The 25,836-nt window shown below is 39.8% G+C and overlaps 1 protein-coding gene across 2 annotated transcripts in view; it reads left to right on the forward strand.

Moving 5' to 3' along the window:
- The first annotated feature begins 12,687 nt into the window (after window positions 1-12,687).
- The window catches only part of AMN1 (antagonist of mitotic exit network 1 homolog), a 64,412-nt gene continuing 51,263 nt past the window's right edge, over window positions 12,688-25,836 (forward strand). Inside the window, exon 1 of one of the 2 annotated variants that reach the window (XM_063075004.1) lies at window positions 12,688-12,812. Coding sequence is in view for 1 of the 2 variants with exons in the window: in XM_063075003.1 (XP_062931073.1) it covers window positions 12,795-12,832 (38 nt within the window). In the remaining variant the exon portion in view is untranslated. Of the gene's footprint in view, window positions 12,833-25,836 lie in introns of both variants that reach the window. The other variant, XM_063075003.1, reaches the window with a different exon arrangement.

The raw sequence follows: 25,836 nt of genomic DNA on the forward strand, positions 1-25,836 counted from the left end.
TCAGAATGTCATAAATACAAAAAATGAACAGAAGCCCCATTTTTAGATAAGTAGATAGGCAAATGTGATAATTTCGTACAAACAAATGAAAAAGAAAAATACAAATAGTAGTACGAAAGTGGATATTAGCAAGCTAGCTATTCTTTTTTCATACTGTATTATCTTCTAAGGAACTTTATCAACTTTTGTGATGAAGTTATTGATTCTTTCATTTTGATTTGTAACTAAACACTGTTACCTCTGGTAAACCAATTAGATTTTTTATTACTAGCACAAAACAGTATAGTACAATATTAAATAATTCTTTTGTTCAAGTCAGAAAGAGACCAAAAGTACAGATACTTACTCAGCGTTGCATTCCTCATATACTAAAATAGGTAGTTCTAACAGTTGTCAAAAAGTTTGTAAAAACCAGGTGCAAAGTTATTGAAAATATGCTCAGAGAGGAAGCAAAAGAAGCTACTCACAAATTTACACTGTCAAGTGACTTATTTGACATTGTGTAACATTGATAGCATTCATTGTGAAAGAGGAATTATTGTCCTGTGTGCATGCTAGCAAATATCCTGTTCAGAATTTGATGAAGACACTAACACCTGCTTCTTCCATTAAAACATCTAACAAAGTTGCTGACCACCTTCACCTTGCCAAATCTAATGAGTAGTTCTCATCCAAATCATACTTAATCTCTTAGTAGTATTTGGCTATTCTTTTTTTTTTTTGAAACACTTTCTTCTCTAATCTGTCCTGAAACTATACTCAGTCTCCCTCCTTCATTGCTGGCTGCTCCTTCTCAATCTCCTTGCTAGTACCTACCTCTTTTCTCTGCACGTCTTCTAAATATTAGGACTCTCTAGCTCTAGGCCCCTGATGCTTCTGAAATTAACTCAAAATGGACCAAAGATCTAAATGTGAGAACTAGAACTCTTCAAAGAAAACATAGGGGTAAATCTTTGTGTCCATAGACTTAGTAAGGATTTCTTAACTATGACACCAAAAGTACAAGCAATCAAAGGAGAAAAAAAAAAGATAAGTCAGACATCGTCAAAATTAAAAACTTTTTTCTTCATAGAAATGGAACACTTTCAATACCTCATAAGGCCCCTTCCTGTCCATTTCTCCTGACTTTCTACAGAGATAACTGCAGTTCTTTGCGTGTGCGTGCATGCACTTGTGTATGTATGATCATTCTCTTGCTTTAGATTTATCTCATATGTATACATCCCTAAACAATAGTTTAGTTTTACCCATCTTGAAGTTGTGTAAATGAAATCTCACTGTATATATATTTTTTGTGACTTGCTTCTTTTGGATCATTAGCATCATCTGTCCTGGTGCATATAGCTGTAGCTCTGTATAGAATTTCATAATATAATATATCATAATTAATCCCATGATTCATTATATTATTTGTGGACTTTAGGATGTTTTCAGTTGTGATTAGTGCTACAATGAATATTCTGATACATGCCTCCTGGTACTTGTGGGCAAGAGTTTCTCTAAGATACATATCTAGGAAAATGCAGATATTGGGCTGTCTAATAAACTTGGAGATATGCATGCTGTATTTTTTTTTTAATTTTCCAAAATAGTTATACAAATTAAACATTCTGACCACCAGAGGATGAGTTTCCATTGGCATTGTCAAAGTTCCTCAATACTGTAAGATTGTTTTCCCTTGCTTTTATCAATCTAGTGGCCTGCGCAGGTATCTTGTTGTTTTAACATGTAATTCCCTGGTTGATTAATGAGATAAAACACTTTTCATATGTCTACTGATCATTTGGATTTCCTCTTTGGGGAAATGCCTGCTCAAATATTTTGCTAATTTCTAATTGTGTTGTCTTTATCATATTGATTTGTATGAGTACTTTTTAAACTCTACATATGAGTTATTTGTGTTATAGATATTTTCCTAAAATCTATGGCTTCAGACTGATCTATTAAAAAATGCATATCAGAGGGCTGGCCCGTGGCTCACTTTGGAGAGCGTGGTGCTGACAACACCAAGTCAAGGGTTAAGATCCCCTTACCAGTCATCTTTTCAAAAAGAAAAAAAAAAATGCGTATCAAATCCTGTCATGTCCTTGTTTAAAGCCCTCCAATATCTCCTGATTGTACTTAGCTGTAAAATCTGAATATCTACGATCCTCAAAGCCCTATATGATCTAGTCCCTGCCTACCTCTCTGTCCTTTTCTCCTTCCTCCCTAAGCTTTAGCAACACTGGTCTTCTTTAGTTCCTCAATTATGTGTGTGAGATAGACTTACTCTCCTTCTCTTGCACAGCTTTGGACAAGTGTCAGTTCTTGGCAAATGCTCACTTACACCTCTGCACCACTGCAGGAAGTTGAAAGGCCCAGCTGCAAGATGCTTAACCTAGCTTTGAAAAAAACACATTCTTGCAGTTGTGCAAGACCAGGAAAAAAAAAAAAAAGCAATAATAACCTCAACTACAAAAGGGGAAGTGAGAAACCAACTTATGTAATATCTGTTGTTAAAGCTTGTATCCAGTGGAAAATTACCAGCTTAAGTAGTAGACCAGATGTCACTAATAAGGAGAATTATATAAGTGTAGGAGAAGTTCTTCAGATGAGGCAAGTTCCCACCTAATACTGGCTGCGGGTCTGTTGGAGGCCACACATGCCAAGTGGCTTGAAGTCTAGAAAAATTGTGCATTCCTGGGGAAAAAAAAAAATACCATAGGAAATAACCTGCCTGAAAATATATGTATATCTCTTTCACTGGAAGTCTGAAATTGAGTTCCATACGCTTTGTGTTAATAGATGAACAATGATAAAAGGTCCTGTGTGAGAATTCTTCACTAAATCAGATCCAGTTGAATCAAACGGTTCTTCTGATTCGTACCAAGTTTGTCTTGTCTTGAGGCATGTGCATTTACTATTCTTTTTTCTAAATAACAGCTTTATTGAGTTATAATTCATCTACCACACAATTCACCCATTTAAAGTATATAGTTTAATAGATCTTAGTGTATTCGCAGAATTGTGCAATTATCACCAGATTCAATTTTAGAACATTTTCATCACCCCAAAAAGAAACGCTGTATCCGTAAGTAGTGGTTTGTTCTTCTTCACCCTTGGAATGCTAGTCTCCAGATTTTACAAGACTGACAACTTCTTTGCAAATCTCAAGTAAAACATGACCCCCCTAGGGGTCATGGTAACCCCTTACCATCTTTCCACCCCTTTTAGTTCTTCCCTGACTGTCCCTGGATGACAGTGCTTGTAATTTACAGATATCCCCTCTCCCCTCCCCTTCCTTTTAAAAGAATCCTGATTTTGTTCAGGTGTCAGGTGGCCATGTGCTACAAGAGCAGTCAGGCCCATCCTGAACCCTGAGGGATGAATCATGGTTGATCTAAGTCAAAGATATGTCTTATTTCCTTTGGCAGTGATTGGTTTGGTCATGATAGGAGTTATAATACTGAAGGTGCTGTGGGAGGGTTCTTCCAGGCAAAGATTTCATGCCATTAAAAAGAAATGTGAGAAAAACAGGTACATTTTCTCTGCCTCCAGGCACCTTAGTGCAAAGATGGATTTCTTGATCTGTAGAGCCATCTTGCAAGCATGAGGAGAAAACTCAAGGGAATCACAGAGATGCTGAGCTGGAGTCGTAATGTTTTTGAGCCACTGAATAACCAATCCTGGAACCATTTTACTCTGACTTTTCATGTGGGATACAAATCTTAATGCTAAAACCATTTTGATTTGGGCTTTCAGCCCCATATATTCTACCTAAAAATCTATTACAACATCCTTTTTTATTTTCCTCTTGGCACTTAACACTCTCTGTAATAGTGTGTGTTTATTGCTTATCTCCATCAATTAGAATGTAAGCTCCTTGAGATCAGGAACCTTCCTCTTGTTTGCCACTGTACCTGGCACCGAGTGGTAACCAATAATGATTAGTTGAAAATGAATGAATTAACAAAGCTTTGATTTCTCTTTTCAATCTTTACCTCCTTGCTTCCAGTCTTTCAGTGGTTTGCTTGGCTAAATCTTCAATATGTATCCAAATTTGACCACTGCTGGCCATCTCTTGGAACTGTCATCTGAGTGCGTATCTGGGTTGCCCTCCTATTCACTTCATTTCTCTTCCCATTTTTTTCGTTGATTTCACATTTATTGAGGCATGTGCAGGGTGCTGGGCTGCCCTTTTGAACTCTGTCTAGTGGGGGAAGTGGAAGAGGGAAACTGACATTACTGCACAAGAAATGGTAAATGCAGAGGTGAGTATGGTTGTCTGGGCAGGTAGAGACCTATAGGCTCCACTCCAATTGCACAGAAGACTAGGCTAGAAACAAGGAGCCCCAATATTTATTGAGTAATTCTTATGTGCCAAATTTGTTCCAAGCACTTACAGACAGTGTCTTGTTCCAGAAACCCTGTAAGGCTATATGCTATAAGCCCACAATCTCTTGCCTGCAATTTTGAAGCCCTCAAAATTCTGAAAACCAAATACTTTTCCTATATTTGCTGCCAAACCTCTTCTGGTGACAAAATTTGTCCTGAACAGATGTGAAGCTATTTAAGTTATAATTTTTTAAAAATATTTTTTTATTTATAAGTTGTAAAAATCAGGGGGAAAAGGCATGAGTATCCTTATTTTATTAGTATTCTATTGCTATGTGTTGATTAAAATGATCAGAGACGCGAAGGAAGACACAGCAGACGAGATGCAGGCGAAGAGCGGGGTGCTACTGCTCTCTCAGGCAAGTAGCACCGACCCAGCTGCTGTTACAGCTTTTATTACATTTAGCAAGCTTGTGCATGCAAGATAAGCATTAATGCATAAATTCTGTTATACTTTTCTCAAGAGCAGAAGGCCATTACTTCCCTTCTCAAGCACTTGGTTATCTATAATGCGCCTCCTGGGAACATCCCAAGAAAGTGTTCTCACAACTTCAAGCCATTCTCAAGGATTGTTTGCAATCCTTGACATTTCTTGGTTAACTCGTTTGCGAGTTCGCCAAGTGAACACGTCCGTGGGTGCTGACCACAGAAGTCCATTAACCATTTCCTTCAGCTATGTAACCATATTATCACAAACTTAGTGACTTAAACCAACACATATTTACTATCTAAGTTTCTGTGGGTCAGGAGTCTGAGCATGACTCAGCTGGGCCCTCTGCTTAGGGTCTCATAAGATGTATTAGTTCGTTTCTGTTGCTTATAACAAAAATACCTGAAACTGGGTAATTTATAAAGAAATAATATTTATTGCTCACAATTTCAAATGCTGGGAAGTCCAAAGCCCTGGGAACACATCTGATGAGGGCCTTCTTTGGTGGTGAGTCTACAGTGACAGAGTATCACATGGCAAAATGGCAGAAGCCAAGAGAAAGGGAGCTTCTCACAGATCTCCTTTTAAAGCCATCAGAACCATGCCCATGACCGCCATTAAACCATCAATGAAATAATCTAGTCACTAGCGCATGGTCCTCACAGTCTAATCACCTCTTCAAGGCCCCACCTTTCAGTTACCGTAATAGAATTTCCCACCCTCTTAACACTATCACAGTGGAGATTAAGTTTCTAATACTTTAAACTTTGAGGGAACACAATTTAATCCATAGCACGAGACTACAATCAAGGTGTCAGCAGGGGCTGCAGTCTCATCTGGGTTCAGATAGAGAAGGATTCACTTCCAAGCTCATGCACGTTAGTGGTGGAATTCATTTCTTTGAGACCGTAGGACTGAGGGCTTCAGGGGTTTTTTTGTTGGCTGTTGCCTGAAGACTTCCCTCAGCTCTTAGATGTTGCCCATTTCCCTTGTAGAGTATCCATGTAGAGTTGCCTAACATGGTCATCTGCTTCCTAAAGGCCAGAATGAAAGTAGGGGAAGCGGGGAGAGAGAAAGTGAGGGAGAGAAAGACTCCAGCAAGATGGGCACTACGATCTTATGTAACATAATCACATAGTCATGTACACATAATCACACACATCCCATCATCTTTTCCATATTCTTTCAGTTGGAAGCAAGCCACAGGTCCTGCCCACCATCAAGGGGAGAGGATCACATAAGGGAGTGAACACTGAGAGGCCAGGATTGTGGGGACACCTAAGAGTCTGTCCACTGCAATAGCTATCAATGCAGAAATATTAATGCATTTGATTATGGCCTAGACCCCCATGGGGGTGTCTCATAATATGTGGCATATGACACCATGAAAGCTTTAAAAGATTCTGAAAATTTGAATTCTGAGACCTATCAGTCCTCATGGATTTTGGATAAGATATTGTACTAGTGTACTTCAAAAAGCTCATGGAAAAATAGAATTGAAAGATAGTATGAATTTTTCCATGAGCTTTTTGAAGGACTCTCGTATTACTATCCTTATTTTACAAGTGAAAAAACTGAATTACTAACGAGGCAAGTGACTCACTTTAGACTAAAATAAAGGTCAGATGCTGAATTCAGATGCCAAGCTCTTAGTCACATGCAGGCTCCATGGTTCTGAGACTTGGGAGCTTACGATGCTAACATTCCAGGTGCTACCACTGCCACGACAGCAACGTGGGACTGCAGATGTTAGAGCCCAGACACGGAAGTCCTGTAGATGTCCTAGCTGTGTACCGCCACCATCGTCACCCTTCTCTATCACTGGAGGACATCCTCCACCTTGCAGGGGGTGGGAGGGCTAACGTTTTTAGGGGGAGTAGGGAGAGGCACAGCCCCTTCCATTTGTTACACTGTAGCCCAAATGGTATCAGTCCCTTTCCTTAACCCTTCAGTGTTTCCATTTCACTTGAATGTTATTTTGAAGAACATTCAAATTCATTCAGTCCTTTGATCATCAAGTTTTCACCTGATTTGGCCTCTGGCTTGTCCAATTCTATCTCCTCCTACTCCCCTCTCCATCCAGTCACACTGACATCCTTCTGTCCATCAGATGATAGATACCAAGCACATGTTTGCTTCAAAGTCTTCCTCTTCCCGCTGTCTCCAGATCTCTTCATGACTGGCTCCTTCTTATCCTTCAGATCTCAGCAAATATGCCGCAGTCCCAGAGATGCCTTCCTGACCACTTGGGCAAAAGCAAAACTCCCTCTCTTTCATCTTGTTCTTGATAGTCCTTATCTCCACATCCTGTTTTGTATGTGTACTTTTCTATCTCTCACACTAGAATGTAAGCTCCTATAGGACATATTTGTTTACTGATACATTCTGCCTAACACATAGTAGGTATTAAATATTTGTTTGAATGAGTGTAATTAATGGGGTTTTAAAGTCTCATTATCTGACAGAAATACAGGTATTTGATTCCATTGCAAATGACCAATAATTGTGAGTTAGGAATTCTATGACTTTTTTAAAAATAAAAATAACAAGTGAAGCTAACTAAAAAAGATAGTAGCTTAAGCTTTTATTGCACTGGCTCTCAGTATCCTGAGGGAAGACCACAATTGTCCTGGAGTATGAATTAATATGAGATATAAAAAGAAACTAAATTAAAAAGAGCATACGTTATTTTCTCACAGAGACCAATTAGAGGCTCTCCTATTTGGAAATGACCTACACATGGTAGGATAATAAAGTAGGGGCTCATCTGATTTATCTCCATCCTGTTTATGTGAATGTACACGTACATATATATATGTCTATATATATATGAGACTTACTTAATCATTTAAAATATACATATATTTATTGTATGTGGTTCCATATATATACATGAGTATCATATATATTATACTATGAATTAATAACACAATTTAAGAAAAATAATTTTGCTTATTATTCTTATATAACCTACCCAGATCAACAGATTATAATAAAGTTTTCTTTATATGGCACCTATGGTAGGAAATGGAGCAGGCTCTGAGCTAGAGGAAACTACAGTGAAATGGCTACAGTAAGCAAAGAGATGAAAAGCAGAAAACAACATCTTGCCCTTAGCGGATCCCTGGCCACAAATCACTTATTATAGACCAGAAAAAACTTCCATTCCTAATAGTATCATATTCCAAGATAAACCATGAATAACAGGAATCTCCTAAAAGCCTTGATTAACAGGAAATCCTAAAAGCTTTGCCTCTAAAGATAAGCCACAAAAACAAGAACATCCTGTTTTCTTTACCAAAAGATGGAACATCTTGTTCTTATCCAATCTGAATTAATTGCCATATTTGAACTATAAATATCTGTGATATTATCTGAGCTATAAATTCCGCTTATTCTATCTGATCAGCCACTATTTCCGAAAGCCTGGTTTCCTTGAACTTCCAGTAAACATGTTTCCCTGTGCTTTTATTTGCCTCTAACTTTAATTTTGACAAAGGGCTCTTGAATAGTAAGTACTTGGAAATGATTTTCTTGGGAAATCTTGAGGTTGGGTGCACCCGGGGCTGGTTTCATGGGTGGACAACATGTGCAGGCACACAGACCAACCCTTGGCTTAATGCTCTGCTAGTACCATGTTGAAATTCTTAATAATTTATTTTATTTTATTTTTATTTATTTATTTATTTTTGGTGGCTGCCAGTGTGGGGATCCAAACCCTTGACCTTGGTGTTACAACGCTACTCTCTAACCGAGTCAGTCGGCCAGCTCCTTTAATTTTTTTAAAGGGACTCTGCAAGTTATATTGCTGATCTTGGATGCACCATTGCTATGGTTTGAATGTTTGTCCCCTCTGAAACTCATGTTGAAATTTAATCCCCAATGTAATAGTATTAAGAGGTGGGGCCTTTAAGAGGTGATTAGGTCATGAGGGCTCTGCCCTCATGAATGGATTAATCCATGAATGGATTAATGGGTTAATGGATTAATGGATTATCATGAGAATGAGTCTGTTGTAAAAGCCAGTTTGTCTCTTTGTCCTGAGCCTCCTCGTCATGTGATACCCTGTGCTGCCTCTGAACTCTGCAGAGAGTCCTCACCAGTGAGAAGGACCTAACCAGATGGAGCTCCTTGACCTTGGACTTCCCAGTCTCCAAAACTGTAAGAAGTAAATTTCTTTTCTCTATAAATTACCCAGTCTCAGGTATTCAGTTATAGCAACAGAAAACGGACTAAGCCAACCATAAACCTCTCTCCTGGGTACCCAGATAGAGTAGAAAGAGCATGGTCTTTGGAGTCTGATGTACCTTTTTATTTGGGAAAGCTCTCACCTTCGTCTATAAAATACATTATACCTCAGACTTGTTTGAGGATTACATGAGATCATGTAAGTATTTATCATCTTTGACACCTAGAAGCTCCATAAATAATAGTTCTCAACTGTCCCGCTTTACCATCTTTGAAGTACAGCTATACTCTTGAGAAATACCTCTGTTCTCAGTGTGAGTCTGAATAGAAGCAGCAATTCATTTCAACAAGTATTTATTGTGAGTGGGCGTGGGCTACTTATGTATCCGCTTCCTCACTTCCCATTCATCTTCCCATTAAGATCAGGCTGCATCCTCCACCACCACCTCAATGACCCTCAGTGATCTTCTTATTGTTAAATTACTTTCAAGTCTTATCTTACTTTACCTCTCTGTAGCATGTAACAGTTTTGATCATTTGTTTATCTTCTGTACCCCCCCCAACTCGTTTGTTTGTTTGGTTGGTTTTTCCTACCTCTTCGGTTACTCCTCAGTGTCAACTGCCAGCCAATAAATGTGTTCTTCAGCTATTTCTCTAAGGATTTTTTGTTGCTCTCACTTTACATATACCTGTTAGGTGGGCTCATCCATTCCTAAACCTTAAATTTTCACCCATATGCGGGTGACTCCTGCTATGCATATGTTACTGTTAGAGTGTTTTTGACAGAAGAAATGGAAAATTCAACTCCATTGATTTTATCAACAACAAAGGGAACTTATTAAATTATGTAATAGAAAATAGAGAGAAGGAGTGATGCTCAGGCATGATTTAATTGGGACCCTGGCTGTTCTTCTGTAATTCTCATACTCTGCCTTCCTCTGTTTAATTCCATTCAACATGACAATGTTGAGAAAAGAGTGCTGCTTCACAAAGTATTGTCATAAGTTTAAGGAAGGTTCTTTCCCCAAAATCTCCACTTTTCCTTCTTCTTAATGCCCTCTCGTAGGTCACATGCCCATGTGCTTATTCTTGAACCAATCCTGTGGCTGAGGTAATACAGGCATACCTCATTTTATGGTGCTTTGCTTTATTGTGCATCAGATACTGCATTTTTTACAAATTGAAGGTCTGTGACAACCCTGTGTAGACCAAGTCTATTGGTACCATTTTTCCAACAGCATGTGCTTACTTCATATATCTGTGCACATTTCAGTAATTCTTGCAATATTTAAAACTTTATTATTATTATTATTATTATTATTATTATTATATCTGTGATGGTAAGCTGTGATTAGTGATCTTTGATGTTACTCTTGTAATTATTTTGTGGTGCCATGAACCACACCCATGCAAGATGGCAAACTTAATAAACGTTGTGTGTGTTCTGACTGCTCCGCCAACTGACCATTTCCCCATATCTCCCCCTCTCCTTGGACCTCTCTATTCCCTGAGACACAACTATATTGAAATTAGGCTAATTAATAACCCTACAATGGGCCGAAGTGTCCAAGGTGAAAGGAAGAGTCACATGTCTCTCACTTAAAATCAATAGCTGGAGATGATGAAGCTTAGTGAGGAAGGCAAGTTGAAAGCTAAGATAGGCCAAAACTAGGCCTATTGTGTGAAATAGCCAAGTTGTGAATACAAAGGAAAAGTTCTTGAAGGAAATTAAAAGTGCTATTCCAGTGAACACAGGAATGATAAGAAAGCAAAATAGCCTTATTGTTGATATGGAGGAAGTTTTAGTGGTCTGGATAGAAGATCAAACCAGCCACAATATTGCCTTAAGCTAAAGCCTGATCCAGAGCAAGGCCCTAACTTTAATTGTATTCTGTGAAGGCTGAGAGAAGTAAAGAAGCTGCAGAAGAAAAGCTTGAATATAGCAGAAGCTGGTTTGTGAGGTTTAAGGAAAGAAGCCTCCTCCATGACATAAAAGTCAAGGTGAAGCAGCAAGTGCTGATGCAGAAACTGCAGCAAGTTATCCAGACGATCTAGCTAAGGTCATTGGTGAAAGTGGCTACACTAAACAGCAGATTTTCAGTGTAAATGAAACAGCTTTCCATTGGAACAAGATGTCATCTGGGTCTTTCATAGTTAGAGAGAAGTCAATGCGTGGCTTCAAAGCATCAAAGGACAGGCTGCCTCTCTTGTTAGGGGTAATGCCTCTGGTGACTTTAAGTTGAAGCCAATGCTCATTTACCGTTCCAAAAATCCTATGGCCCTTAAGAATTATGCTAAATATACTCTGCCTACACTCTATAAATGAAACAACAAAGCCCAGAGGACAGCACATCTGTTTACAGCATGGTTTAGTGAATACTTTAAGCCACTGTTGAAACCTACTGCTCAGAAAAAGTTTCTTTTTAAAATACCTGTTACTGGGCCGGCCCGTGGCTCACTTGGGAGAGTGTGGTGCTGATAACACCAAGGCCGCGGGTTCGGATCCCATATAGGGATGGCTGGTTTGCTCACTGGCTGAGCGTGGTGCTGACACCACCAAGTCAAGGGTTAAGATCTCCTGACCGGTCATCTTTTTTAAAAAAATAAAAATAAATAAATAAATAAAATAAAATACCTGTTACTGCTCATTGACAATGCAGCTGGTAACCCAAAGCTCTGATGGAGATGTACAAGGAGATTAATGTTACTTTCATGCCTGCAGATACCATCCATTCTGCAGCTCATTGATCAAGTTATAATTTTGAACTTCAAGCCTTATTATTTAAGAAATACATTTCATAAGGCTACGCTGCCACACATAGTGATTCATCTGATGGAACTGGTCAGAGTAAAACTGAAAATCTTCAGAAAAGGATTCAGCACTGTAGATGCCATTAAGAACTTTCTTGATACATGGGAGGTCATAGACATATAAAGAACAAATTAAAGAAAAGAACAAGAAAGAATGAAAAAGCACTAAAAAGCAGCAAGTACTCTGCAGGAGAACCAAAGAAAGAGAATTCCACCTGGGGAAAGGTGTGCTTTCTTTTGTTCAAATCTTTCTGTTTTCAGTAAGTCCCCTCTTCATCCACAATGAAATTCTTACTTAGCGTATTATTGGCATGGAGTGTCCTCATCTGTTAAATAAGGCTAAATAATTCCGACTTCACAGGATTATAACGAATATGATTAATTATTAAAATAAAGCACGGAAAGCACGTAGCTCTGCGTATTTCATAGCAAGTGCTCAGCAAACGGCGGTCACTCTCGGATCCTCTCTCTCTGATCGCTCTTGTTTGATGTCACCGGAGTCCGTATTCCAGGTCACATAGGGGCGTCTCCGGTGTACACCGCCAAGTCCATGGCCCAGCATCCAACGCACCCCTTGAGTAAGAGCAGCGACCTGTCAGCACTCCCTTCGCCACAGGATAGTTCTCGACTCGTGGAGTAGCGGCTAGGCTGCTGGCAGGGCTGGAACTCCAGAGAACTGCCCGGAGCCCAGCTGAGGGCCAACGCCCGCGGGATGGAGGAACTACAACTCCCGTCGTGCTTCACCCGAGTTAGGGCTTCTCTACATATTATCATACCCCGCCTTTTCCGCGCAGCCCTCAGTGGTTCCGCCCCAAGGGGTGTTCTCTACTTTCCCTCCGTAGTCCCGAGCGTGGCCACTCCCTGATCGCCGGAAGAATCTGTGACGTCACACGGACCTTCGCGTCGCGCGGGCGACTGGAGTTGGCGGACGGTCCCTGGCTGGGTTCTGGAGGCTCTGGTTCCTCGGAAGAGGCTTCCGAGGGCGGTCGCGATGCCTCGGCCGCGGCGGGTCAGTCAGCTCCTGGATCTGTGAGTCCACCCCGTCCCGCCTCCCCTTCCGGGCACCTCCTCTGTCCGGCCGGGCCCTGCGCTGCTCTCCCTCCCCGCCCTTTTCCCACCTCTCGACCTCTGAGGAGGCCCCGCTGGTATTTCTCCTCCTGGGTTCCTGATTTGTTGGCTCCGCGCTGAGGACGGTTGCGGAGTGGGCTGCTGAGCGGGTTTGCCCCTCTGTCCTCTGCCCCGGGCGCTCCCTGACGAGGGGGCAAATGTCTCCGTCGGCCTTAACCGCCCAACGGCCGGTGGTTTCCGGCGGTGGACGGCCTCCGTCAGGAGCTAAAAGCCTTAGTAGAACAAAACACAACACTAGATGGGGCCCTGAAAAGCTTTCAACAGCATCCCACCCGGTTACGGTAACGGGTAAATATCGACTCTCTGAGGCAGTAGGTAGCAGAGTGGTTAAGAACAGCGACCTTGGTCAGCTCCCGGCTCTGCCATTCACAGGCATGTGACCACGGACGAGTCGCTTAACCTCTCCCTGTGCCTGAGTTCTTTCTCTGTAAAGTTAGTGTAGTAATAGCACCCAGGGCGTGGAGTGGTGGTGAGGAACAAATTTAACACATGTAAAGCCTTGGAAGGATGCCTAGCAAATAATAAACAACACTAAGTGGTAGTTATAGTTATTATTAATTATTTAATACCAGAAATTGTGCTGGAAATTGCAGTTACAGTGGCAATTGTTTCTCTCCAGGACCTTTGAGTCCATTAATGTTGCCACGTGAAAATCCAAGACCACGGGTTTGGATTCCTATATAGGGATGGCCGGTTTGCTCACTGGCTGAGCGTGGTGCTGACAACACCAAGTCAAGGGTTAAGATCCCGTTACCGGTCATCTTTTTTTAAAAAAAAGAAAGAAAAGAAAAATAGACAGCTTAAGGCTAAGGAAAATAATCTCCTTAATCTATTGAAGGCTCTCTAAAACAACGTGATTTGACATTTTACATGATATCTTGTAAACTCTTTGGCCTCAGTCCACAGTCACTTTTCATAGAAGAGAAATCGGTTGGTTCTCCTTTGTGTAGATTCCGTCTCGTGTAAAGAAACAGATCTTGCTGTAGTTCTTGGCATATATTTTACACGTGATCCAAATGGAATTTTATTTCCATCAGTAAAAGACAGTTCAGGGCTGGCGGGTTAGCTCTGTTGGTTAGAGCACAGCCTTCTAACACTAAGATCAAGGGTTCAGATCCCCATCCCCGCCAGCTGCCAAAAAATAGAGGCAGTTTTGTAAGCTAGGAAGACTACCTGAGTTCTATTCATACATCTAACGTTTACTAGTTATATAATCTTGAGCAAATAGTATAACCTGGGTTTCAGTTTTCTCATCGGTAAATGGAAGACAGTAATAATGTTACCCACATTATTGAACTGTTGTGAAGATTAAAAGCCAGTACATGTAAAGCCTATAGAACAGTGCTTGACAAATAGTAAGATGTTCATTTATGTTAGTTATTAATATTTTTTCATGTCTACCATGGAAAACACTCTGACAAGGGATATGTTACCTAGTCCTGACCTTTCTTCTAAAGCTCAGCTTAATTCTTATCTCTTTCCTGAAGGCTCACCAAGGTTTCCATACAAATGATCCTCTGAACTACTGTGGCCAGAATCAAGTCTTTGTTCTCTCTGTACCCACAGTTCCTTATTTTTAGGAGTTGCTCAGTATTCATTTAAGCATGTATTTAAACCATATGTGGCATATGAAGCTAGGATAAAGGAGGTGCAGTCTTATGGGAGAGTACAAGTTTATAAATAACTATAACATAGGTAGAATAATACCACAAAAGAGAGATTAACAAAGTGTTTTGAAATTTCTGATGAGGAAAAGAACATACAGTACTAGTAGAAAGCTTTGTAAAGGGGGTTATATTTGAAAATTGGTAGCATCTGACAGTTCCAAATGGGAAGGAATGCATCCAAGAGGGAGTGAGATACAGATATTGTATCCTCCATTCAAATTGTAATACTACTTTCTGGTTTTCTCACATATTTCTAATTGCCTGTCAAGGCAGTTTACTCTTATTACAGGTTGAGTATCCCTTATCCAAAATGCTTGGGACCAGAAGTGTTTCGAGTTTGTTTGTTTTGGATTTTGGAATATTTGCAGAACACCTATCAGTTGAGCATCCCTAATCCAAAATTCTGAAATAATAATGCTTATTGGAGCATTTCGGATTTTAGATTTTGGATTAGGATGCTCAACTGGCATGTGTTCTACAAATATTCCAAAATCCAAAAAGAACTGAAACTCGAAACACTCCTGGTCCTAAGCATTTCGGATAAGGGATACTCAACCTGTAATGAGTAAAGTCTTGACAGGCAATTTGAAATACGTGAGAAAGCCAGAAAGTAGTATTCCAATTTGAATGGAGGATACAATATAAATAGCAGAGTACTGAGACATAAATCCAGATAATCAGAGTAGAATCTTAGGGACCAGAATGAAGTAAGAGTACTTAATTCTGTAGCAGACTGGGGGTAGAGTCTTTATAGATGATAGGTGAAGCCATGACTACCTTTAAGGGAGAGGATAGAGAAAAAAAGAAAGTCAAGGACAAAATTTTATGCAACAGTTACATTAGAAGCAGACCATTTTGCCAAAAATCATTTCTTTGTTAGATTGATTCACCGTATCAGTGATTGGTTAAAAACTACTAAGTTGTTTTTTTAATTATAAAATTTAGAGTAATTCATATTGGATGGATATCCACCTCCCTTTTCCCCATTATTTTTTTACAGCTGTTGAAGATTTTGATGTTTTAGCTGACCACTTATCATTTTGTCTTGAGGACAGAGACCACCTGTGTCAACTTTGGGCCTGAGAACTGAGACCACTTATGTCAACAATAACTTTTTGCTTTGGGAAACTTTTGTAAATCCACTTATCTAAATAAACAGTGACCTGTCAGGACAAACATTTTGATTGTTAGAGCAAACATTATGTTTGTCAGGACAGATTGCTCATCAAGGCTTGCTTCAAGACCGTGTGTCTATCAATCTTAAACTATTATGTCACACTTTGCCAAGTACTATCCCATTCTCCATCTTGAGGGGAAAAAAAACACCCTCTTAAACTACTGGAGCTTACACCTCAAAACTCTATATATACATTTGCCTAACTTTCTCCTGAAACACTACCAAAATCCTGTCAAGGTAGACTCCGTTGCTGCAGTATATTAAATAAACTCTGCTATGTTTGACCAACAGGCTTTTTCTGTGGGCTTTGTGGACCATTTAATAGTCCTCATAGCAGCATTAAAAAATATTTTATTTGTTTCTGTCCTAGCTTCCTGCTGTTGCAGCAGGAGGAAACTGGAACAGAAAAGGGAAACCATTTATTGTGGGAAATACCTGGTACTGCCTGCACAGCTGAGCTCAGAGGAGAGCATACTAAAAAGCCAATATGAAAAAGACTGAGAGAAGAGATGGGGGTGGGGGGAGAGGATTATTGGGGGGAAAAAAAGATAACATTGAAATATAGCTGAAATCTGCATAAAGGAAAATATAAGGGGAGTGGCTGTCAGTTGCTTCAAATGCTTTACTTTTCTCCAATCATCCCCTACTCTCAGGGGTCAAGTGCAAGAGGAACAAGGGCATTTTTACAAAATATATGGAGACCCATCATATTTCCTACTCTGACTGTCATGGGCTACTGTAGGGGGACTTGATGAGCAGTGTACTCAACCAAGTAGTTATCATTTCATCATTTAGGACAGGGGTTGGCAAATGTTTTCTGTGAAAAGCCAGATGGTAATATTTTGGGCTTTGTGGACCACATATCCTCTGTCATAATTACTCCAGTCTGCCTTTGTAGAGCAAAAGCAGCCATATACAGTACATAAAGAAATGGGTATGGCTGTGTTCCAATAAAACTTTATTTACAAAAACTGGCAGCTAGCCAGATTCAGTCCACATGTTATAGTTTGATGACCCCTGATCTAGGGGTTCAGTCCAATGAGAGAATCCAGGTGGCTGAACCAGAATTAAGTTTCAGTTCCCTTCAGATCCCCATACCAGCCAGCCACACACAAAAAAAATAGTTTGAAATCCCTAAGCTTCCTTTTGGCCAGGCTGCAGCCCAGACAGTATATATACCTACCAGGCTGGTTTGGGGTTGCTGTCAGGGGAAAGAAAGATGCATCCTGCCCAGTAATTGTCAGAGTGGAATCCCAAAATTTCAGAATAAGTCTAGATAACCTTTTCCCCCTTTCATCTTAAGCATTATCTAGGAGGTTGCTAGGAGAATATGAACCCTTTTAGGGGATGGTTGCATTTAGTGATCAAACTACCTTACTAAGATGTGTGAACCAGGAGAATGTGAAGGAGGTAGAGTCAGAAATCTCTTTTAGTTGATTTTTTTTTAAAGTCCATGTTACCTCTTATTGGAGCCAGGAGCCTAAGGATGATAATGAGTGTGAAATGTCCATTGAATACTTTGACTATTGGCCCCTGTTGAATGACCTTTTCAATAAAAGGCATACACCACTGTCAGACTGCAAAAGGTCTGGAAAACCAAAAACTAACACATGTTATGGCCAGTGTGGATGGAGTTGGTTGATCAGACTAGAACAATGAAACTACAACCTGAAAAAATGTCAACAATAGTATGGCATTAATGATAGCCCCAAGGCGGGTGGGGGGGTCAAGGGGCCAATATAGTCAACTTGTCAGGAGCAAAATGAGGCAACATCCTATGCAATGTGGCCTGTTTCATTCACTATAAGACAAACAGGTTGACTTTTTAAAGGAGGCATAAGACTGGCATGTAAAGGTAGCTTCAGCACCAGACACATGTAATCTTTACTTTGTTCCCAGGCTAGATGGTAGATGTATTGCTATGTGCAGTATGTTGATGGATCCTGGGCAGCAACGGCAGCAATCTGGGTGGTGCATACTTGATTAGCAGAATGATTTCAGTCAATTCCTTCAGAAAATGAGCCATTATTATGTACATCTGTCTAATTGTCGGCTACGATTTGTTTCCATAGTTCACAGTTCATGATTCTAAAGAGCAGTGTCAGTAATCTGCCAGTCTGTGTTCTTCCAAGTGGCAGACCAGGTGACTAGGCCACTGGCAACAGTCCAAGAGTCAATAAAAATATTATATGCCTTGACCATAGGACTGTTGTCTATTGTCTAAGGTAGATACTGGCAAACTTTGTCTTTAAAGGTCCAAATAGTAAATATTTTTGACTTCGCAGGTCAAATGATCTTTCTTTACAGGTCAGATGAGTTCTGCCATTATAGTGTGAAAGCAGCCATAGATGATAACATAAATGAATGAGCATGGCTGTGTTCCAAGAAAACTTTATTTACAAAAGCAGGCAACAGACCAGATTTGGACCACAGGCCATAGTTTTTAGACACCTGGTCTAAGGCAAAAAAGTAACAGTTTTTAATCTGCCCGTTCCCAGACCAGCCCATACTGCAGTGTGTCTTCCACAGTTATTCAGGCTGGACAGCTATTGACACCCAATGAAAACCATCCTGGTGAACCAGCCCAGATATTTAGGGGAACCTCTGTGAATCAAGGGCCCCATTGAGCCAATGTCTTGACTTCAAGTGATGGGAGTGGCAGATAAAGCATCCCCCAAAGCTGTCACTTTTTCATGTAAAACCAAGATCCCACTAGGGCCAGGCCAACTATGATCTTGAACATACCAATTCAGTAAGGCCTTTTGGGCTCTTCCCTTGTTAGTTGTAGAGTCCTAGTTGATCCAGCCCAAAATGAGAATATCAGGCCATACAGTCACAAGCCCTCATGCTCAGGCAATCAATTTCAAAAGGAGTTTGTTATCAGGTTAATAGCTGCCTTAAAAAAAAAGTGCATGTAATAGTGGTGTCAGTCAGGTAGTAATGTTGTACTTGAAAAAGGCTTTTCTGAACACTGTGGCAATTAAGTGTTTAAAATCCGTGATTTCCTTTTCTCCTCCTGGAATTTAATAGATTCTGCTGTACTCTTAGGAAAGGTCAGGTAGGTGGGTTGGAGGGTGAGTTGCATGTTTCTTATTATCTCTCTGCACATGGCAGTCCTGGAACAGGAGAATCCTCTCTGATGCTTTTGGACCAGGAAAGAGTAACATAACATATCAATATCAATTATACATTCAGCAGCCACAACAACAGTATGTTGGTAAGCCTAAAGGACTCCACCCACAAAATTACTTTAGCTTCTCTTCCCCACTGAGAACTTTACCCAAACCCTATCAGTTGAATTTGGGTGCTGCTTTCCCCGAAGGGATCAGAGACTAAGGAGCTTAATATGTGCCCAAGTTATGAATTCCAGCAACAGCCTATGGGAAGACTGCTATTCCCTAGCTGGGAATGTGGGGAATGCAGAGTGGCAGAGAGGCCAGCTCACAAGGAATGGTGAGGGTAATGAAGATGCTTTTTTTTCCCTTGCCTCCCACTCCAGTATTGATGTCACCCCGATATTGGCACTACTTCTTCCCCTGGGTACCTCCCAGTGAGCATCCAGGCCCAGAGGTTCCTTTTTTCCTTCCCTAGTGGACATCACTGTGTTGCACCCAACAGTTGCTGGTAAATTTGGCCACCCCTATGACCAGCACACAGCCATCCTCACCAGTCATATCAGACTGTGGCAGGAGCCAGGTACACAAGCAGCTAGCTTTGCACTATTAGCCAAGGCTTTGCATTCACTTTTATTTTTAAGGACTGCTCGCTTGCGGCTCAACCGAATTAACTCTCAGTGTTTCTCATCTATCAAATAATATCTGGTCCTCCAAGGTCAAGGGTCAGATCCCCATATCAGCCAGCCACTGAAAGCAAAAAACAAGTAGCAAGGTCCTCACTACCGATACCATTTATTTCAGCTTTAGGGATTAATTGCATCAGAAACCACAAGCATATTGCCTTTTAATTGGAGCCACAGGTCTTGCTACCCAATTGGGGGTGTTTTTTGTTTGTTTTTTTAATTTTATTTTGTTGATATACAATGTGGTTGATTATTGTGGCCCATTACCAAAACCTCCCTCCCTCCTCCCTCTCCCCCCACTTGCTACCCAATTGTCATGATAATATTCCTTCCTCCTCCCACATGGAAGAGAGTGAGCAACAATCAAAACACCATTCAGTTTGATTATTTCATTCCTACTTTTAATCACTCAGCCTCATCAACAGGTAGGACAGTGGGGGACCGTTATTTCTTCCCCCTTTACCCAGCACCCAGGTGAGAGCATTCCCTGCCAGATATCAGGGAGTCTTCTCACATCCCCAAACCTGGCCCACAGGACCCTTAATCTTGCTCTTCTGTAAAGCCATGTTTCTATCAGCATCCAATTCTCATTGCCAAACTGTCAGATCTGGGATTCAATTTTACATTACTTACATGCTAATAGGTTAGACTGTTACTTTGTTTCATGGATGCTGGCAGAAGCCATGAGATTCCTGTGTTAGAGACAAAAGACTTTGTTACTAATAGCAGAAAAAGCAGCATGAGCATTACCATGTTTGCCTCAGTTCCTCTTCTCCCCCAAACCTCATGAGGGTGACACAGGACTTAGAAGGATGCCTGACCAGGCTTTGGTTGCATTACAGAAGAACACTGAGCTTGGGGAATACATTGTTTTTATGGCAAGCAGTAGGCAAATTTGCCCTTTGTCCTGTGTGAAATGATATCTCCTCTCTCAAAATTGCTGCTGCAGACAGCCTACCTGGGAAATGGTTCAAATAAAGACCAGTTAAGCCAGGGTCTTACATTCTTGGCATACCCAGAAAGACACATAGAAATGCAAAACACCTAACTGAGACCACCAGCCATAAGTTGGGAAGCTACTTCACTTCAATATTGAACACATTTCAACAGTTTTACTGGTTCTTGTGTATAAATGAGTTTTAAACCACACACAAAAGCACATATGCATACATACACACATGCGCGCACACACACTCCACCCCTTCCAAGAATTGTTTTAGAATCCATTGGGATGAAAGGACTTTGTACTCAAAAGTAATCAAACTTAAAATGACCAGTTTATTTGAAAAGTGACAGAGAATATATATGGAAGAAAATGAGTCATGGTATTTCTTATTAATGGGAGCTGATGTTTGTTAAATGGAGGAAAAGACTTGATATTTCGAAGACTTATGGAATGACAGTCTGAGGAGTTCCATGGACCTGCTCCTCAGTGAAATAAGCATGAATTTTGGAAATTGTAAAATAAAACCATTTAAAGTCTCTGGAAATTCTCCTAAGGGTGTACAGCAAATGAAGAAACAATTTTTTGAAGAAAATCTATTTAAACTTAGTAAGAACATCAGGAGTCTGTGGCATTTGAACCACAATCTGCTCCTTTCCTCCACCATCTGCTAGAGGGAGAGGTAGCCTCATCATCTTGACTAACTCCCCCAGCTCAGCTTGACTGGAAGCCCCACTTCAGGGGGGTTAGCCAGGATGATGGGGCTACTTCTCCCTCCAGCTCTCAGTCAAGAGCTTCATAATCTTCCAGGAAGGGGCAGACTGCCACCATTTCTTATTACTTGTCCCTACCCGACCCCACCCCTAGCTACTTGTGCATAGGCTAAATTCCAGGTCAGTGCAGCCAAGAGTTTGGAGGATTGTTGCTTCCACCCCACCCCCACTCATAGGACAGAAGATCAGTCTCAGAGTGTCATGATGAGAGTACTGGTGTTCACATCTCCCTCATCCCGCTTATTTATGGAGCAGAGGTTCTATCCTAGAAGAATCAAGCCAAGAAGACCAGAGGCTACTGCCCAGCACCCTGCTCCTAAAGCAGGGGTGCTGCTTAGAGAGAAGCACATCACTGTCCCTGTTCCCAGCCCTGAAATTGTAGCTCAGAGATTTTTCCCAGGGTGTGTGGCAGGCCACAAAACAGATTTCCAAAGCTCTGCCCTAAGAAACTGACTTTATTTAAAACAGAGTTTGGAGAAGTTCAAGCCTAAGGATACTCAAAAGTGATGTAGGATTTTAGTATGAAGCAATTAAAATTAAAATTAATGGAGGCAAACAGCTGGGTGTTATAACAACAGAGGCTTAACAGTAATCAGAGGAAGAGATAGAGAGGGGCTTACTGAAACTACTGTCAGATAGAGTGACAGTGTGAAGGCTATGCCTACTGAGGAGCAAAATCAGAGGTTGCATACAGTGAGGGAAACAGACTTAACTAAAATAATCCAGCCATGTCATGAAACAAATAAATAAATCAACACATCCCAGGGAGATCAGTTTCCAAAGGAGCTATACTATTTTATCTAAACTGTCTGGTTTTCAACAAAAAATTATGACAAGCAAGGAAACAAAATATGACCCAAATATGGGGAGTAGGGGATGGGGGGGATGAGGCAGCAGAAACTGCCTTTGAGAGGGCCCAGATATTGGACTTAGCAAAGACTTCAAAGAAGCTATTATAAATGTGTTCAAAGAACTAAAGGAAGACATACTTAACAAAGTAAAGAAGAAATCAGTTTGGTGATTCCCCAAAACATTTAAACATATAATTACTGCAATTCCACTCCTAGGTATATACCCAATAGAATTAAAATGGAGCACTCAAATACTGTCCATGAATGTTCATAGCAGCATTATTCACTTTAGCCCAAAAGTAGAAAAACCCCAATTTCATCAACCAATGAAAAAACAAACAAAATATGGTATATTCGTACAATTGAATATAATTCAGCCATAAGAAGGAAAGAAGTACTAATACATGCTATAACATGAATGAACCTTCGAACATTACACTAAGTGGAAGAAGCAAGATACAAAGGCCACATATTGTATGAATCCAGATAAATCTGTGTGACAGAAAGTAAAATGGTAGTTGTCAGGTAGTGGGGAAAAGGAGGAATGGGGACTGACTCCCTAATAGGTACAACTTTTCTTTTGAGATGATGAAAATGTTTTGGAACTACATAGAAGTGGTAGTTGCACACCATTATGAATGTACAAAATGCTACTGAATTGCACACTTTAAAGTGATTAATTTTATTTTATGTGTATTTCACCTCAATTTTTAAAAAGAAAAAAAGTAAAGCAAATTATGATGACAATGTCTCATCAAATAGAGGGTATTAATAAAGAAATAGAAATTATTATTTTTTAAAAAGAACCAAATGGGAATTCTGGAATTGAAAAGTACAATAACTGAAATAAAAAATTCCCTAGAGGGGCTTAACAGTAGATTTGAGCTGGCAGGAGAAAGAATTAACAAACTTAAAGATAGGTTGATAGAGAGTATACAATCCAAAGAACAGAGAAAATAAGATGAAGAAATCTGAAGAGAAACTCACTAGTATGGGACAACATTAAGCATGTTAACATATGTGTAATTGGAGTACCATAACGAAAGGAGAGAGAAAGGAGCAGAAAAAAATATTTGAAGAAATAATTGCTAAAAACATTCCAAATTTAATGAGGAATTTAATCTATACATCAGAGAAGCTCAATGAATTTCAAGTAGTAGAAACTGAAGTCAAAGACAAAGAGAATATCTTGAAAACAGCAAGAGAAATGTGTAAGGGAACCCCAATAAGATGAACAGCAGGCTTCTCATCAGAAACAGTGAAGGCCGGAATGTAATGGGATGACATATTCAAACTGCTGAAGGAAAAACCTCAACCAAGAATACTATAACTCACACAACTATCTTTCAAAAATTGAGGTGAAATAAACACATTCCCAGCTGAAGAAAAACGAAAAATTCGTTCCTATTAGGATGACCTTACAAGAAATACTAAAGGAAGTTGTTCAGGCTGAAGCAAGTGAATCCAAATTGAAATTCAATTCACATGAAAAAATGAGTGCTGATAAATTACATAATTATTAAAAAAAAAACAGTATAAATGAATCTTCTCTCAACTGATTGTGGGAGTGAGTGAGTGAGTCTGGGGAAAACACACATTGTCTTTCCTCTGGTCTCTCACAGCACAACAATCGTCAGCACAGAAGACTGACTTCTGTGACCAAACGTATGGGTATTTCTTCCCACTGGCAAGCAAGTCAGCAGTTTTCCAGCAGACTCCAGCTGTGTATCCTCCAATTCAATTCTGAAACTATCTACCTGGAGATAGTGTCAGATCCCACAGGGTTGAGGGCTCAGACCCCAAGACTGCTCCATCTTCAGATGCCAGTCACAAATCCAGGCCTCCAGAACTTCTGACTAACTAGCTATAAATCAGAGTTCCCACAACCCTCCCCTTGGGTTCAGTTAGTTTGCTTGAGTGAATCACAGAACTCAGGGAAACATATGCTTATGTTTACTGGTTTATTATAAAGGATATTACAAAGAATACAGATGAGATGCATAAGGCAAGATATGGGGGAAGTGGCACAGAGTTTCCATCCTTCTTGGAACACACCACTCTCCAAACCTCCACATGTTGAGCTATCCAGTAGCTCTCTGATCCCTGTGCTCTTGGGTTTTTATGGAGGCTTCATTACACAGGCATGATTGATTAAATCATTGACCACTGATCATCAGGTTAACCTTCAGTCCCTTTCCCCTCCCTAGAGGTTGGGGGGTGGGACTGAAAGTCCCACCTTGGTCTTTCCTGTGACCAGCCCTCATCTTGAAGGTACATATGGGCTGCCAGCCATCATTAGCATGCAAAAAGACTCATCACTTTGGAGATTCTAAGGATTTTAGGAGTTGTATGTCAAGAGACTAGGGATCAAGACCAAATATATATTTTCACAATATTACACTGATTTTTAAAGCAATTGTATAAAGCAGTGTGTTTATAATTGTAATTTTGAATCCGTGGCATATAGAAATGTAATATATTTGCCAATAGTAACGCAAAGGAGGTAAACGGGAGCAAAGATGTGTTAGACTAAGAAAATAACACAAGATGCTAACTCAAATCCACAACCAAAAATCCTTAATAAAAGATTAATGTAATAAGCACTATGAATATATGCTGCTTCTTTTTTCTCTCAGCTTCTTTAAAAGACAATTATATAAAGTAATAATCATACCACTGTATTTGTTGGGTTACATATAGATGTAACATGTATGAGGGTACCTCAGAAAGTTCATAGAAATACTTATATTATGTTTTAATTCTGTTTTTTTCACAAACTTTCTGAAGTATCCTCATATATCACTTATAGCACAAAAAAAGAGGAAGATGGAAGAGAGCTGTTTAGAAGAGAGATTTCTATATTTCCCTGAAAAGAAGTTAGTATAAATCTGAAGTTGATTGTGATAAGATGTATATGGTAAGCCCTAGAGCAACCACTAAGGAAATAACTTAAATATGCTGTGAAAATAGTATTAAAGGAATTAAATGTAATATTAGAAAAAATTCACTTAATGCAAAAAAAGCAGTAAAGAAGGAACAGAGGAACAAAAAGACCTGAAACATAGAAATAAAAAATGAAATAGCAGATGTAAACCCATCTGTAACAGTAATAACATTAAATGTGAATGAATTAAACAAATCTAATCAAAAGGCAGAGATTGCCAGTCTGGATAAAAGAACAAGATCCAACTATATGTTAACTACAGGAGACACATTTTAGATTCAAAGGTACATACAGAACAAAAGTAAAAGGGAGGGAAAATATATGATGCAAACAACAACCATAAGGAAGATGGGATGGATATACTAATATCACACAAAATATATTTTAAAAAACCCAAAAGATTACTAGAGATAAAGAGAGATACTTTTTAATGATAAAAGGGTCTATCCATCAGGAAGACATAACAATTATATATGTCCCTAACAACAGAGCACCAAAACCCATGAAGCAAAAACTGATAGAAATGAAGGGAGAAATAGACAAGGCAACAGTAATAGTTAAAGACTTTGACCCCCCACTTTCAATAATAGAAATAACTAGACAGAAAACCAACAAGGAATTAGAACACTTGAACAATATTAAAAACCAACTACTCCAGAGATCTACAGGATGTTTCACCTAATATCAGCACAATGTACATTCTTCTCAAGTGCACATGGAATGTTTTCCAGGGTAGAACATATGCTAAGCC

Source organism: Cynocephalus volans, chromosome 12 (genome assembly GCF_027409185.1).
Source record: "Cynocephalus volans isolate mCynVol1 chromosome 12, mCynVol1.pri, whole genome shotgun sequence".
Classification (NCBI taxonomy): domain Eukaryota; kingdom Metazoa; phylum Chordata; class Mammalia; order Dermoptera; family Cynocephalidae; genus Cynocephalus; species Cynocephalus volans.